The sequence below is a fragment of the Haliotis asinina genome, chromosome 9 (genome assembly GCF_037392515.1).
Source record: "Haliotis asinina isolate JCU_RB_2024 chromosome 9, JCU_Hal_asi_v2, whole genome shotgun sequence".
NCBI lineage: Eukaryota > Metazoa > Mollusca > Gastropoda > Lepetellida > Haliotidae > Haliotis > Haliotis asinina.
In genome coordinates this window covers 39,060,125-39,077,837 of record NC_090288.1, presented here as the reverse complement: position 1 = coordinate 39,077,837, position 17,713 = coordinate 39,060,125, and the positions used below count along the sequence as shown (strand labels likewise).

Sequence of the window (17,713 nt, the reverse complement as noted above, 5' to 3'; positions counted from 1 at the left end):
GATCGACCGCCGAAGTAGGGACCCCGATGCACTGAGCGGAACCGATGCAGGCGGCAAAGCCGGTGCTCGAGAACCACCAGTTAGGTTGCCGGTAACCCCGACGCACAAGGGACCCGTCAACAAGGACAACAGACCCAGAAGAGCCGAGTTGTCGGAGTTGGCCTACCTCTGGTTCACTGAAAAACCAGGGTGCCGAGACCCCGTGGTGTCGACTGCCGAAGCAGGAACACCCGATGCACTGAGCGGAACCGAGGCAGGTGGCAAAGTAGGTGCTCGAGAACCATCAGTTAGGTTGCCGGTGACCAACGGTACGAGACCCGATGGACCGGCGCCGGCAAGCGGAATTGCACCCGAGCTGGTGCTCGGTGCAAAACCCCTAGAGCCAGCGGGGAAAACGACACCAGAGCCGTAGCTTGGATCTGACATTCCCACAGGGACAGCACCCGTGCCTGAGCCTAGACCCAAGACTTGGATGCACCCCGAAACTGTAACAATCAGAACCAACTAATGGTAACTGATGTACAGAAAACATACGCAATTGAACACACAATATGCAAAATATAAACGCACGGGCGATAATAAATTGCCAAAATACATTAACCCAGCTAAACAACAAAGTATAAGCGGATAAATGCAATAACAAGTGTGCACACACAAGTGCGTAATGCAATGAAAAAGACTAAAAGTCTTAAAAACCAACCTACCCATTTTGACTGAAACAAGAACAAATGGGTTAAGACATCTTAGCATGTAAAACATACTAATAAGAAACACGTAGGAATAAGTGAGACGCAAGCGAAACACTTCCCGCACTAAAAAGAAGCCATAAAGACCGCCATCTTGCCTGCCACATGACAGGAAGATAGGACCCGACCGGCAAAGTTACAACAATATATGAATGAAAATTTCAGCCAAGAAATTCCAACTGGCGCCCGTGCGAAAGAAAAGGAATCATACATACAGTAGCTGACTCTTTCTCACTCATAATTCGGTAGGTAGATAGCACAAAAACTATCTGAATGGACCACACACGTCTTTTTAGTCGAACGACAGCATGAAAAGTGAGGTGCGAGGTAGACGGCCAGAGTTACCTGCTCTTGGCTGTAGGGGGCCTGGGGGGCCCTGTAAAGGTGGTCCCATAAGACAAAAACGAGTTTTTTGTTTTGTAAATATTTTATTATCAAAATAGTTACAACTGTCGTAGGGATTTTTAATGGACATAAAAATGCTTATATGTACCCCAAGGAGGACTTCTTCTGAAAAAGAATGGCCAGGTTACAGCCAAGTGATGTCAACACACCCACTATACTGTATACTCCATGGAGATCTATTATAAAGCATCAGGGCATATCGATCGTTATATATTATTTTAAAAGATATTTAACACAAAATGCGGTTGTGAACCCTTGGAGTCAGGACATCCCTCCTCACTGGGTTCACAATCTCTTGTAAACCCAAGTAGGAGTGGTTTCTCCTGCTCATAAAATGTGTCATGCATTCATGTTTGACCAACTATAAATGCCTTTCAAGGACTTCAGTAGAAGGTAGATCACACTTACTATATCCAACAACTTCTTCCTCAGCTGCTTCTCCTCCTCCACAATGGCAAGCATGTCTTGGTGAGTGGAAGCTGCCAGGTTGAGATCCAGGCTGTCTGGATCTGCAGCCATCTTGCAGATCAACTCCTCATGGGAGAACACACACTGACGGTGAAGGGTGCGATAGTTGTCGATGCATAGACGACCCATGCCCAGCTGAAGGAAAGACCATACTACATACATAAATAGTGCAAGTGAGAGAACTTGGTTTACCACTCTGAACACAATGTCAGTGATGCAAGAGCCGACAGCTAAAACTTCAAATGTTTAGTCTTATTAGGCTTTTAGCAATATTCCAGCAATATCATTACAGGGGCACCAGAAATGGGCTTCACACATCATTCCCATGTTGGAAATGTAACCTTGATCTTAAACGTGACAAACTTCAAAGGAAGGTGCTGACACACCAAAGATCTTCAATTCAAATCCCTAAATTCCCTAAGACGTCTAGGATGTCTTAGAAAGGCAAAACTGCACTGTGAATTCTGGTTCCTTCAAACCTTGACCCAGTGGTGCCTGGGTAGTGCCTGAAAAGTCTCTTACACTACATATTCCAACCTCAGCAATAGTTCAGGTGAAAAATATTGTGAAAATATTCCACACAAACTCAAATCCTATTTCGCCAGTAAGGATACACATCTACTAAATTCATATCTGTAGTTATATCAATAACAGCCTAATACACAAGGGGCTGTTTACTAAGAACTTACCCAGTCAGCAGGACAGAAGTTGACAGCCTCAGCAAAGTTGTATCCCTGGTTGAAGCCTGCATGGTAGGCTCTGGGGAAGGTCACCACAAACTCACCAGCATGCTGGTTTGTGCGGACAATCTGCAGAGGATGAATGGAAGCATGAAGCAATCATGTCTATGTGATCATGCTTCACTGACTAATGTACGCCAGCTTACAATGTGATCATCATGGATATTGCAGTCAGATAACTCTATATATATGGTAAAGCAACAAAATCAGGTCCATGTGTTTGTTGTTAAAGGCTCAGCAATGTTCCTGTAGTGTAATAGTGGTCTGTAAATCATCAAGTCTGGACCAGACAATCGAGTGCTAACAATACGATCTATGCAGCTGGGATTGCCAACTAAGAAAAATAATTTCACCACCTAATCCTGTTTTGTTTGCTGTTTATAAAACCACATTCAGCAATATTCGAGCTACACAACAGTGGCCTGTAAATAATCAAGACTGGACCAGAAATTCCAGTGATCGATATCATGAGCACTGATCTACACAAAGAATACAATAACATGAATCTACCAAGTCTGATCTACGATGAGTCTGATCATCCACTACTTCCATCTAAACCAAGCATGGCTGCTGAAGACCAATTTTACCCTGGATCTTCGCATGTAGTTGCTGGTAGTGATCCTTGGTTCCATGCTATGAACAGTATCTAGTCATGTCAGGGTCAGTCAGTTTTATATGGAGGCTGATTCGTTACTAAGTTGTTTCAAAGGCATTTAGAAGTTGGAGGAATCAAACTAAAAGTGCTTTATGGTTCAACTTCTTTATTATACAAGGTCACAACGTTTCGAGACAGATTCTAGTCTCTTCTTCAGGTGAAGTGCTGAAGAAAAGACTAGAATCTGTCTCGAAACGTTGTGACCTTGTATAATAACTTCACCTGAAGAAGAGACTAGAATCTGTCTCGAAACGTTGTGACCTTGCATAATAAAGAAGTTGAACCATAAAGCACTTTTAGTTTGATTCATTACTCTAATGAAAACCCTTGTAACATGAATTAATACACAGAACTATTACAACTAAAATCATACCGGCACTCCTTTTGCCATCAGCAGATTTGGATTCATGATGGTTGTTAGCTGGTGGAGCAGGTCAGGAGCCTGCTCAAACAACTCAGGGGCCATCTCTATCATGGCTTTCTCAAACATGTCTGCCGAATCACCAGGAACACCATACCATGTCTTTGGCTCTCCCCTAAAGAAAATAGATACATAATTTTCTCATCATGTCATCTTGTTGAAAAATTGTTTCTTGCAAGCCCTCAGCAACAGTCTACATACCCAGCCTCAGTATGAACGTAATCGAGTCAGGACCACACAATCCAGTGGTTGACACCATGAGCATCAGTATATGCGACTGGAATATAATGACATGTGCCAACCAAATCACCAAGCCTGACCACACAATCCCATTTGTCACCTTTTATGACAGGCATGGGTTACTAAAGCCCAATTCTTAGCCAGGATGAAGAATGTGAAATGAAATAGGACATTGATTTTGTTCACAAGGGCAACTCACCAATGCAGATAGTTGATGGAGTAGCTCCAATGATCCTCATTGTGCCAGCAGAAGCTGGAGAAACACATGCCGACATAACACCAGGGGATCTGAAAACACAACATTTTGCAATACAAACTGAATCCAAAATGCTTTAATTGTGACGTAATCAGTGTGTATAAATCCAGTGATCAATATTGTCAGAACCATTTCACACTGTCAGGGCACACAATGAACCAAAACATTGAGTCACCAACTGACCTGTTTGGGTCACCTTGTGTGTATCCTCAAGGAGTGATCAACAGCATAAGCATAACCAAATCAACGAGCTGTTATTCACCTATTACAACAAGCATGCGTTTCTGAAGATTAATTCTATATGGGGGAAAAAAGTACCAAAATGACCACTAAAGGAGTGATAGATACTTCAATTCTTCCTGCTGGCTGTTTGTATATCCTACCTTCATGCCTGAGATATCGGCATTGATATGGCAAAGCACAGATTGTTCCAGAACCGGCAAGTTGTTGAGATTCCAGCCCGAGTTCACATACTCCTGCAACAAAAGACAAGGTCACATGTCTAGCACTGTCATCGCGCAACACAACCAGGAGCACTTGCAGCAGTTACCATGGTTATTTTATGTTAGTTTACTTTTGATTTCTCCCCACCATGCCTTTATTGTACATTAGGACCCAGTTCCTCAAAGCGACCGTAGAGCTACAACAATCGTAAGTCAATGTTAAAACATGGGAGCTAAGATCATCTTGGTGCAATAATAGTTTTGAGGAACAGGCCAAGAACAATACACTACAAATGGCTAACTAGGCTTGGCTATCTTTACCTCATCCTCAGGACACATCACATCTGACTTGTTGGTGGGGAATCCACTGCCCATCTCTGAGGCATGGATGTCCGCTCCATACTGCACAGATACTTCCTCCTCAATACAGCTGACCAGTCGCCAGAACTCCTTCTCAACAAGATGACAGGGAACCATCTGCCACAAAAACAATAGACATCACACAACAGGAACTTGAAAATACAGGGCCCTGCTCCTTAAGGATGTATATTAGCCATGTTTGTCCCTTTTGATTCATTTTTATTCTTCAGCAGGTTTTTTGTTTTTCAAACAATCCCAGTCCCCATTAGAAAACTATAACACTGTTTTCAGTTTCTTTGATTAAAAAACTCTGAGAGTTAAATGACATAATGTTTTCACTTGTACAGGGAATCGAATCAGAAATGATTGAATCGAGGGTCCAATATAAAAAATTGAAAATCAAAAATGGAATTGAATCGAATTGAGTTCTGGTGAATCGTTGCAGCCCTGCTGGCCACCAGATCAATTTAGCTGTAAGTGAGAACAAGCAACAGGAAAGGTTAAAGGTCATTCAATGTGAAGGTCAGTGTCAGGGTTCCTAGGATCTAATATAATGGTCCTGACTTTAACACATTTGTAAAATTGGTTTAAATACTGGCCTGGGGCACCATTTAAACTAATCATACACATTTGACTCAACTAGACATGTGACAAGTTTAAAGATTACTGGGAATCTAAATATGGCTTTTGTAGCGGTCATGATCATAACCCTATCAGAAATCTAATGGCAAATGACTAAGACACCATTGCAAAGATTCAGTTACATTGACCTTGCAGATCTACATAGCATGAGAGGAAATGTTGCAAAGGAAACATCCATGGATAGTGAGTGAGTGAGTTTAGTTTTACGCCGCACTCAGCAATATTCCAGCTATATGGCGGCGGTCTGTAAATAATCGAGTCTGGACCAGACAATCCACTGATCAACAACATGAGCATCGATCTGCGCAATTTGGAACCGATGACATGTGTCAACCAAGTCAGCAAGCCTGACCACCCGATCCCGTTAGTCGCCTCTTACGACAAGCATAGTCGCCTTTTGCGGGCCATGGATAACTTAATAATGACAGAAAGACAGGCAATGAGTGTCAGGGAAGCTAAAAATGAAAACAAACCCATTAAACATAAAATGCATATGAATGTGTCTGTAAATACTCACATGCACCGGCATGTTGAAGTAGTTCGATTTGAAGTTGTCTGCCATCTCACCGAATGTCTGAAGTGAGTACTCAGTTCGGGACTGCTCAAAGCCATATGGATCCTGAGGCCTTGAACAAGCCTGATAAGGAGAGATAATCAATCAACAATAGTGCTTGACTGCTACTACAAGGGTAACACCTTTTTTAAAATGCATCATCATTTGCAGAAGCCTGAAGTCTTTCATTAGAAAAGACAGAGGGCCTCTGGAAATGATTGTGCCCCGAAAAAAGTGTTACTGTTTTTTACAGCTAAAATGGCTAGAAGTTTTAATGAAACAAACAAAGGTATTTGGTTTTGAAGAATTCACTGCTAACAACAAACAATGGAAGTCACTGACTCACTCTTTACAAATATGGACATGTCATTTTATTGTAATCAATACTGAACCCATGTTCAAACGGGCCGTGGGTAATTAAATATCAAGAGCTGAGCTACGTCACCTAACAAGGGGCTTGATAATGTCCCATCGTCAAGCAAATTTGGGGGCTTGCTCATTTCTAATTACATACGGGCGTTTTAACAATAATTCTATCCATCTTGGCTATAATATACAATGCTATCGGAGTAAGTACGATGACTTCCGCAATATCCCCACATGGGACACCAAAAATGGCTTCCCACATTCTACCTGGGACTTAAAGTGTCATGAGTAGATGTTTCAATCATTAGGCTACATTGATCCACTACTATCCACTATTAGTATTATCTCCAAAAGAGTTTATGAGAAAACAATGAACACAGTGGAATAGCACTGGGTTCTACTTACCTGTTTCACACACTTGGGACATCTCCAGTCTCCCTTAGGTACGTCTACAAGTGGTGGGATGAGGCAGTAGGTGTGGAAGGCATCGTCACAGCCGTCACACAGCAGCATGTACTCCTCCCCATCTCCCCCTTCACACATGTGACACAGATACTTGTCAACCTGGAACATAAAACAAACATCATAGAGGTATTTGTTCATCTGGAACACACAACGCACATGATACAGGTTCTTGCAGACCTGGAACAAATGATACAGGTGCTTTATCACCTAGAAAACACAACACACAGAATATAAGTGTTTGCTAACCTGAAATGCAAAATACAGGGTGCAGGTGGTTGTGGACAATAATATGCAACAAAGTTCACATGACAATACACACATACAGCATCTCAAACAGTTAAAAACAACAACACACATACAGATCAATAATGTGTGGATGCATATGTCTGGTTTGTTGATTCAGCAATATTCCAGCTAATTGGCAATGGTTTGTAAACAACCATGGGTGGACCTGACGATCCTGTGAACGAAGCACAAGCATCGTTCTACACTACTGAGATAGAATGACATGTCAAGTAAGACAGCAAGCCTTAAGACCTGATCCTGTTACCTACTCACTTCCTACATCAAGCATGGGTGGGTGAAGACCCAAACAGAGTTCCCCCTTTCCCTGTACTATGATGAAATAAGGTACTTTTTCCATACATGTTTACCAAAACTCTTGAAACTGAACACATATCAACTACCAGTCTGTTAAACTAACCACATATATCTTACTGTAAAAGTGCAACACAAGGGAGGTAAGTATGTATTGATACTGTGTACTGGCTGTCAAGACGACCCAGCTTGCTTGACATACTGATGAAAGCATATGCTTGCAAAAATCAATTTGCCAACAGGTCTCTTGCAGCATATGGTGTGATGTACACAGGATAACACACATATAGTATACATAGCACCATATACCCCAGAAGACCGACCAGAAACCAATAATATCACCTGGCTATAGCACTGACTCAGATACATGCCCCTGCTTGCTAATGATGTGCACAAACTACCCAAGTAGTGAGACATGACACACTGGACTTTACCTGGTTACCTGGACAGTGGAAAATAAAGGTTTAGTGCTGCATATCAGTTGCAGAAAAGTATTTACTTTTCATGTTTGATTCTGGGTACTCTTGTCTGTATAGGAATTCTTACTATGTCAAATTCACTGAATGACAATTCACAGAGGCTAGATGATAAACAGTTGTAAACTGGAGTGTTTGTTTCAGCCTTTCAGTACAATTGATATTGATTATATTGTTTTGGAATATTAATATTTATTACCCACGAGGGTGAAAATATCGGGGACTATATTTTCTATATGATGCCTTAGACAATATCACTCTGTCATGGTGATGTAATGTCATGAACAATGCTGTGACTCGACGCTTCTTCGACGACTTTGTGTTCTATATGCGGCAAGTCTATCTTTGAAACTAGATTTGACAACTGTGATAACTAACAGATAACTATCATATTTGTGTCCATATCACACTATGTCTACAACAACCATGCCTAAATATCGGTACATCCATCGCTCTCCTTAGGGAAATACAGTGGACTTTGGCAATATCGGCCTCTATAAACATCGGCATTCAGTCTACAACAGCACAAAGTATCAGTCCTGGCAGTAACGCACTTAATTATCATATGAAAACATCTGTAAACATCGGTTTCTGTCTACTCCGGATATCGGCATTGTTTTTCAGTCCCAACGAACAAATGGTTATGAAAACAAATCCCTAAAAACCGGCACATGAAAGACGGTGCAACCCTTTGATGCAGTTAGGTCCAAATGATGTAACAACACAATTCGCATTTACAACCCGAGATTATTCAGAAATGGGAAGTTTCAATGAGTGTCTTGTTAACAGTGGGCACTGTAACAACACTTTTCCTGATATTATTCAGAGACGGGAAATGTCAATCAGTATCTTGTTAACTAGTGAGTGGTACGTGTCACATACATAGAATAATTTGAGGGTATTTAAGGTAAAATCGTATAATATCAGTAGTGTAACAGTATTCCCAAAAAGTCTCGGCCCGCAAAACGTGCAAGATGTGAGTTGACACTTCAACAAAAAGTGCAGCTGATAGAAGATTTTGATAAAAAGCCTCAACCTACACAGAATGCATGTACACTCAGATTAAACACTTCGCATCTAGCCAGGAAGTACGACTTCTACATCGTGTGAAGAACTTGGAAAGTGCAGCGGAGGACATTGCTCTCAAGGCATCGGCACAGAAAATACAATGCAAGATCAGTGACATTTTTAAAGCGTGAACAACCTTGTTATCATTTGAATGTGTAATAAATGGCTGCATTCTGACACTGCCTTGTTCCTTAATCAAACAAGTTGTTATTTAAACATGTACGACTTCCGTTGTGCATCGGCGTCATGAGGCAAACTGCCGGTACTTTGTCAAAACCAGCATTTTTATTTGGTCCCTAGTGGTGCCGGTATTCACAGAGTCCACTGTACCAACATTTAGGCACTTGTCTCATAAACACAGTGTGACACATGCAATCATATAATATCCTCCATATATTTTGAGAACTGTACTGTGATTTATTACATTCCTCATATGTTTGCTGATATACTAGTAGTTCTTACAATACACATAGCCATATAGCCATACTGGTACAAATAGTATTGTAACATGTTTGTTTAAGGAGTTAAGAAGTTGTCTGGGTCATTGTGCTTTTGAAGAAGCATTTAACACTCAAAACATTGGTGTTTGTTGTAAGCTTCTCACTGGTTGACATCTTCACTTTCAAAAATGGAATTTTTAGTTTAGAGTGAGTAAATGAGTTTAGTTTTACACCGCTTTTAGCAATATTCCAGCAATATTACGGTATGGGGCAATAGTAATGGGCCTTACATATTATACCCATGTGGAGAATTGAACCAGGGACTTCAGCTTGACGAGAGAATTCTTTAACTGATAGACTACCACAATGCCCCTATTAAAATTACAAATGGGCTTTAAGCATTACACTGAGGTGGGGAATCGAACAGTGGTGTTTGGCATGACGAGCGAATGCATTAACCATGAGGCTATCCTACTACAATTGATAGTAGTTCTGTGCTATAAATATACTGAAACCTTTGAATGAAAATTTCATACCATACCAAAGTCATCCAGTTTACATATATATAAATCCCAATAAGAATGAAATGAAACACAAAAATATGTAAACAGAACAATAATTATAGATTTGGAAAAATTAAACATAAAAAAGATACATAGTGAGTATACAACAATCATGTACTACCTGTTATGCAATCTCTGAGATAATTTCATCTTTATCTTAGGTCACTCAAAGTACTTAATTTGATACATGTGTTTCAGTTCAAATACTTTCTGATGATTTCCTTTGACACTGAGCTAGATTTTAAATTATTGTGGTTATTTGAAGAACAGTCTAAGTAAAATAAATATCAACTCACTCACTAGCTCATTCTCTATAGTAGACACTGATGGATAATCGTTTAAAACAGTTCTACAGGATCAATATCTTGAGTATGGCCAAACTGTTTTATGTGTAATCCTGATTGTGTTGAATACAAATGATGAACACCTTGAAAATATTTTCCATTACTTTCATGAAATGGAATCTAAATGTTCAATAAACTTACACATTTAATACATCCAGATAAACCCTAAAGGAAATGTAAATTTCAGTAAATTATAACATGATCGCCTACTTCTGATAACAGTGACTTTCTGCTCAGCAACATGACGCAACACTGGTAAATACGTCTGTTTTCTACGCTTAGTTTAAATAACCTGCAAGAAAATCTGTTTTAAGTTAAGCGAACAGGAATAAAATCACCTTAACCCTACATGGAGTATTTCCAGAGTTGTAACAGGCAATTTTATTGCACAAGGATTATGTTTGTAACAATGCTTTTTTGTCATCTGCCATACAGATCATGATTCATCAACATAACGCATGTGACCCGAGGGAGCCAATCATACCAGTGGATACCATCCTCATATATGAAAATTATTAAAATCTAAATATTTTAGATATTTAAATACTTACCTTACCATAGGTCTTATGCATATTACCTCAAGCTTCGCTAGAAGAGATCAGACAGTCGTTGATTCGCCATTCCCTAGATGGCTACCTCATGTAATCTACGAATGTAGTCACGGAAGTGACGTGATCTCCCCACTCGCGCAAGCGCGAACAATCCAAAAATCACTTTTACTGGCAACAGGAAGGTCCGAAGAGTCCAGAGTGGGGAGGAGCATCCAGCGTTGGGAGGGAGTCACCGCCCTATGGTAAGGTAAGTATTTAAATATCTAAAATATTTAGATTTTAATAAATTTTTAACTTACCTTACCATAGGTCTTATGCATATGGCTTCGACAGATGGATGGTGGTGTGGACTCCGGAGGACCATCCCTCAGCAACCAGTGCACATGCATTAGGAGAACCTGGGAGACCAATGCCAACAGTCACAGGACAAACCTGGAAGCAGGACAAAGAGTAACCCAAGGGAACTCCAAAGAAAAACCGACGCACCCTGAGGGTGAGGTTAATCTTAAGACCAACGGTAAGTAACAGTGTTATTACCTAATGGGCGGACGTCCGGGTAAGTTGCTGGGCAACCACCAACGGACTGAAAGACTGTAGTCCCTCCATGTCCTCAACTGCCAAGTCCCTCAGGTAGTGGGAAGCGAAGGCAGTAGACGACAACTTCCAAAAGCAGCCTTCCATAGTTTGTGGCATTGTGCAATTTCTATGGAGGGCCATGGTAGATGCCAACGCTCTAATCTCGTGTGGGCTGTCTGCCACCGGATGAGGTAGACGCTTGGCATCAAAAGCCGCCAGGATCGTAGATCGAAGCCATCAGGCGACTGTGTTCCTGTTCACCTCCCCTTGCAGATAGTCGAAAGCGGGATGAACAGTCTTTTAGGGGAACGTCTCTTAGAAGCCAACTTCCGGATGTAACATCTGAGGGCTCAAACGAGACACAGCAGCTCCCCCTCCATGTCCTCAACTGCCAAGTCCCTCAGGTAGTTGGAAGCGAAGGCAGTAGACGACGACTCCCAAAAGCAGCCTTCCATAGTTTGTGGCACTGTGCAATTTCTATGGAGGGCCATGGTAGATGCCAACGCTCTGATCTCGTGTGGGATGTTTGCCACTGGATGAGGTAGACGCTTGGCATCAAAAGCCGCTAGGATCGTAGATCGAAGCCATCAGGCGACTGTGTTCCTGTTCACCTCCCCTTTGCAGGTAGTCGAAAGCGGGATGAACAGTCTTTTAGGGGAACGTCTCTTAGAAGCCAACTTCCGGATGTAACATCTGAGGGCTCTAACGAGACACAGCAGCTCCTCTTCCAAGTCATGTTGTCCCAAGACTGCAGATGACAGAGGAATGGAGAACAGTCTGTCTGGCTGTCCAGGGAGCTGATTCTTGGCCACAAAATCTCACAGGAGACCCAAGTGGGCTGGTCCATGCCTCGACTGATCCAAGCGAACCTGCGTGACGTCCAGGGCATGAATTCCACTAGCTCTATCAGCAGTAGCGCTAACACTAGAATGAAGACCGTCCTTTTTTTTTGAGACAAATACACGAAGGAGGCTTCCTCTAAAGGCTTATACGGAGGTCCTCTAAGATGTTGTAGGACGATGTTGAGGTCCCAAACTAGAGGACGAAGCTTAACTTTCCGGTCCTCCAATTTGCAGGCCTTGAGTAGCGCAATAAAATCTGGTACCTTGGAAATCTGTTTATCTGCTTTAATCGAATAGAGTTCAAAGCCGACAGATAAGTCCCCAAGGTACTGCCTCTAAGATGCTTGCAGTTATGCAGGAACAGGAGGAAGTTCGTTAAATACTGTGGAGAAGCTGTCATAGGGTCTTGCGATCTTTGAGCGCAAAAACTCTCAAATGAGCGCCACTTGTCGTCATATAAGGACCTAGTGGACATTCGATGCGTACAAGCTAGGACGCTTGCCGCGCACGAGGAGTAGCCCTTAACTCTTATTGCCTTCTGCAGATGACCCAACTGTGAAGATGAAATCTCAGTGGGTCCGGATGCAGCTGCCAACTGTGCGGATGTCGAAGCAGACGTAACTAATCTGGGAGCTGGTACGACTCTCCGCTGGCGAGATGACGCAGGTCGGGGAACCATGGCCTGGCTGGCCACCAAGGTGCGACCAAAAGCAGTCGCAGGATCGTGTCGATCGCCCACGCCTGCAGGTCCATAAAGTGACTGAGTGGAAACCCTGTGCTCCAGGGTGATTAATTTCGCCACTTGAGATGAGTACCCCTTGGCCCTCAAGACTATCACAGATGGTCCAGGCGCAAAGATGAAACCGTGACGGATCCAGGTGCAGTGTCCAATTGTGAGGATGGTACAACAATTGGTCCCACTCTGGAAGCCGATATTTGAAACGTCTCTCGACACAACATATTCTCTGTTGGAGATAGACATAGGGGGCGAGATAAGGCGTCTGCCATGAAGATGCAGGCTCCTGGTGTGTGAGATGCTTTTATATGGAGGATCAGACTCGACCACGTCGAAGGGTAGAAACGACAAGTGTAGTAGAGGTCGTGGTCTCCTTGACCCTTGTTTACCTAGAGAGCTACTATTGAGTTGACCGAATGGATCATCAGTAGCTTGTCTCTCGGTGCTGTCAGCCAATAATAGACATGCATCACCGCTGGGTGATGTGAAGAGATAGAGCTCCACTCCCCCAGAATCTTGCTGCAACCTCCTTGACTAGATAGGCACTCAATCCTGGTAGAGACGTGTCAACCTAAAGATGGTTGTTGAATGACGGCTCTAATATGCAAGTTCCAACATTGACCGGCGAGTCTACCACTGGTGTGGAGTCAAGACGTCCAAAGTCGTAAACCTGTCTTGAAATCATGATCAAGAAAACGCTGTCATAGACGTAATAGTAGACGTCTACGTCTGATCATATCCTAAGGTGACGTGAGCAAATCGAGTAGACATTATCACGGACATAGTGATAACGGACAGAGTACAGCTTGCTTTTAACATCGCCTTGAACTTCGACCCCCGAACCTGGGACGGCGATGTGATGAATCAACTCCCGCGGAGTTAGTTAGTCATCCAAGCTGACTTAATAGCCTGATAATGAAGTCCACCCCTCTCAAGATAATCTTGTATGCCGTAAAGATGCGTCATTCTTCGACTTCAGAATAACCACGCTGTTCATTATGAATGTGTTGACATTTCGAGGAAGTCTATTTATAGCTGGCTGTCTGTCCGATCAGAAACTGCCATACATCGCTGCACGCCTTCCTGATAGGCAGCGTTGAGACTACTGTTAGAGGATCTCTATGCCGAGTAGAGAAATCCAATGCCGCTGTAGACTGCTAGTCTAGAGTGTAACGACATCTTTCCATCGTAAATGACTAAGTCACTGCAGACAACTTCCTTACACTAGAATAATAACAACACATTCTGCGCAGGGCGTTGTCCCTCGATGACCAATCAGATCGTAGATGTAACGTCCTGGGATCCTTTGCAGGGCGTTGTCTCTCGGGGACCAATCAAAATGTAGACGTGACGTCACCGGTGTAGCAGGTAACTAATCACCATAAATCTTGTAAACGGTGATACCCTGCTAGCCTGTAGGCTTAACAGTAACCATGCTGTATGGCGAGCACGTGTCTAAAGGAGTAAAGCGCGCGAAAACCCTTCCGCCGCTTGAAACGGACGTAGACAAATTGCTTTCCAAGTACATGTGTTGGAATTTTCCCCGAAGATAAATGCTGCCCTCTCTATAATAAGAGGTGTAGTTAGGCGTGGCACTTTGTAGTTGTCTCGAAAAATCTTCGTGACACAATGCGTAAAGCACGTGAAAGAAAACTTTCTCCGCTTGAAGTATATGTAGACAAATTGTAAAGTAAGGATCTTCGAGGATGCAGCCAGTCCCTCCAAAGGACACCCAGTCTCACGCCTACCAGCAGAGGAATATCTGGTACGGTGATCAATCCTCGAGGCGTTGTCTTCAGACAAGTCCATCGCCGTCGCCGAGGTAGCTGACACCAGAGCAGACAACGGTTTAAGCATCCGCTTGAGTTCAGTCTCAATGGTCACCCGCTTAGAATCCTGCACTCTGTAAGAGAGCTGCGAGGAGCCCAATAACCGCTACATAGATTCAACCAAGACCGCCACGCTGTCCGCGAAAACCAGGCTGTGTATCTTGTAATCTGACTTCTTGGATTTACACACTTAGAAATTCGGATTAGATGACAATTTTTCAAAGACCGCATCTAATACAGCCACGGCGTCCGCCACCATAGGATCAGGCGCTATGAGTAACTCCGGCGATAAATGAAGTGCTGCAGGGTTGTTGGAATTAGCCGAAGGTGAAGGGCAGTACGGTAACCTGTCAGCAATCCACTCGAAGACGACTGATAAGGGTAGTTAAGTGTCATCACCATCGCCGTCGCCTCCTGCCTCCTCGTCGAAGTCCGGGCCAAAAACCTGTTCTTCCAGGTCCTCATAGGAAACGGAATTCGAATCACGCCGCGACGTAGGAGACCAAGTCGATGCATGAGCAGCAGATTCCTTGGACGAGATCCAAGGTGGTTCCGGCGACCGCAAACGCCGAGTTCTAGAGGAGCGTCGAGGTGATATGGACTGGGAGCGCAAGCACCGTCTTCACCTGGTAGTAAAGCGAGAGTCCTCATTCAAAGGGCGTAGCGGGGACCGAGAGCGCCGACAAAGACTACTGTGGAGGGTACAGGATCACCGACTCCCAGGGAACCTGGAGCGCGATCTGCGCCGAGAGCGCTCTGCCTCCAAGCGCCGAGCGCGCCCTTCATCCAACTGTCGTTGTAAAACCTCTTCCCTGGACAACGTATGCAACACCCTGGGTATACGGTAAGGCGCAGGCGCTGGCGCTGGCGCTGGCATAGGGTCCGGCGTCGGCATAGGCGCTGGCGTAGGTATAGGCACTAGCGCAAGCACAGCCTCTGGCGCTGGTGTAGACAGACGCTGGCGTAGGCATAGGCATAGGCACTGGCGCAAGCACAGGCGCTGGCGCTGGCGTAGACATAGGCGCTGGCGTAGGCATAGGCGCTGGCGTAGTCACTAGCGCAAGCACAGCCTCTGGCGCTGGCGTAGACATAGGTGCTGGCGTAGGCATAGGCACTGGCGTAGACATAGGCCCTGGCGTAGACATAGGTATAGGCACAAACACAGGCGCTGGCATAGACGCTGGCGTAAGCAAAGGCGCTGGTGTTGGCATAGGCGCTGGTGTCGAGATGTCGAGACGCTGGCATCGCAGCAGCACCGGGCGTCAGGAGAGAGCGCAGGAACCTCTGGACTTCCGGATGAGACAAGGCATCTGGATGAAAACAGATCCACGATGGAATCCGAGCGAGGTGGTTCCGGGGACAAGCGTACAGGCGTCACAGACGAACGCCCCATCCCAGGCGTCGGCACAGGCGTTGAAGGCGGTTGTAAGTCAGGGTCGTCCGGCAGAGATCCCAACGACGACTCTCGAAATCCGCCACCAATAACACCTCGCAGTACTGGCAGTGTCCGTCAAAAGAGCAGGCTAGAGACGCACAATCCGGGCACCAAGGGTGGGGATATTCGCCGATTCCTGCCCCAAGCAGATAGTGCAAAACTGGGGAGATATACACAGTTAAGTGCAACAAACAAACATAACAATGCCTTGAAACCAACGCTAGGAGGTAGAAAAAACACCCCTATACCAGAAATGCAGCACCAACGCACCCCCACTATAAAGTAGGCACGCCCGTAAGCTCGTGACAGCGAAGGGCAAACAACCAAAACGGTTGCCTGCGTACATCGCAACGTGGCACGAAAAAACATATAAATGCAGTGAAACCTGGCAAAAATACTAATCGACATGGAAAACCACATGGAGGGAGAAAACCAGCAAGATATAATACCCCCACGGACGCCATGCCGCACTCACACACGACGCGGGCGAACCCACCCCGAAGTGAGAGAAAAAAGTAACACGAGGTAGCAAAGTAAGTGCAGTTAAAAGATAACTTACCTTAACACGCACACCTAAGGGATACAAACCATACCTACCCCTGAGGAAACAACTTTATTGAACCACAAAGTAGGTAAACTAAGCGAACCAAAAACGTCCGAACAGACGAACGCTAGAAGTAAAAGTGATTTTTGGATTGTTCGCGCTTGCGCGAGTGGGGAGATCACGTCACTTCCGTGACTACATTCGTAGATTACATGAGGTAGCCATCTAGGGAATGGCGAATCAACGACTGTCTGATCTCTTCTAGCGAAGCTTGAGGTAATATGCATAAGACCTATGGTAAGGTAAGTTAAAAATTGTTAATATTAACAGAGAAGTTATGGGTAAAGTTGTGCTATACTTTACATCTTGAACAAGAGGAAGATGGCCATGTTAACTTCAAGATAATAAGAAGTTATATCACACAGGCTAAACTATTTGTAGAGTTAGGAACTGCCTACTGCTGTTTAGAGAGATGTTAAAACTATGCCACACATAAGAGTAAAAAGTCGACACGGATAAAGCCTGATAGTCAGCAGACAATCAAACCATATCTGCTCTCGGACATTTTGTACATACCTCTCCATAGCCAACTTCTAACCATTTCATCTGCAGATTCCACGGGAACATAAAACGACAAATGTAATATGTGCAATATGTTACATCGACTACGTCATCATGCAGGCATTAGTATTAATACTATTACAGATAAATCAGGCGTGCCTACAAATGTAGCTTGTCCTGGATGAGCGAGCTTCATTAACATGAACTTTTAATATATCTGCAGCTTTGTAACATTGTGTGGGTGGATATGTTCACTAGTTCATACCGACTCCATCATTAACAAGAAGGGGCATAATAATTGCATGGCTGTAAAATAGTGTAATATGGTATGCCAATAGTACACATAAAAAAAATACAATTCTGTAAAAAGTTAAAAAGATGCAATGCATGT

The 17,713-nt window shown here is 43.8% G+C and overlaps 1 protein-coding gene across 7 annotated transcripts in view; it reads right to left on the bottom strand.

The window, feature by feature from the left end:
• The window catches only part of LOC137297002 (lysine-specific demethylase 5A-like), a 49,273-nt gene that overhangs the window by 21,107 nt on the left and 10,453 nt on the right, over window positions 1-17,713 (bottom strand). For 4 of the 7 annotated variants that reach the window (XM_067828936.1, XM_067828935.1, XM_067828939.1 and 1 more), the window contains exons 9-17: window positions 17,338-17,367; window positions 6,701-6,859; window positions 5,894-6,013; window positions 4,696-4,851; window positions 4,315-4,407; window positions 3,875-3,963; window positions 3,388-3,550; window positions 2,309-2,428; window positions 1,560-1,754 (exon numbers count right to left, since the gene is read on the bottom strand). In XM_067828936.1, coding sequence (XP_067685037.1) covers window positions 1,560-1,754; window positions 2,309-2,428; window positions 3,388-3,550; window positions 3,875-3,963; window positions 4,315-4,407; window positions 4,696-4,851; window positions 5,894-6,013; window positions 6,701-6,859; window positions 17,338-17,367 — 1,125 coding nt within the window. The remainder of the gene's footprint in view (window positions 1-1,559; window positions 1,755-2,308; window positions 2,429-3,387; window positions 3,551-3,874; window positions 3,964-4,314; window positions 4,408-4,695; window positions 4,852-5,893; window positions 6,014-6,700; window positions 6,860-17,337; window positions 17,368-17,713) is intronic. The other 3 variants (XM_067828937.1, XM_067828940.1, XM_067828942.1) reach the window with 1 other exon arrangement.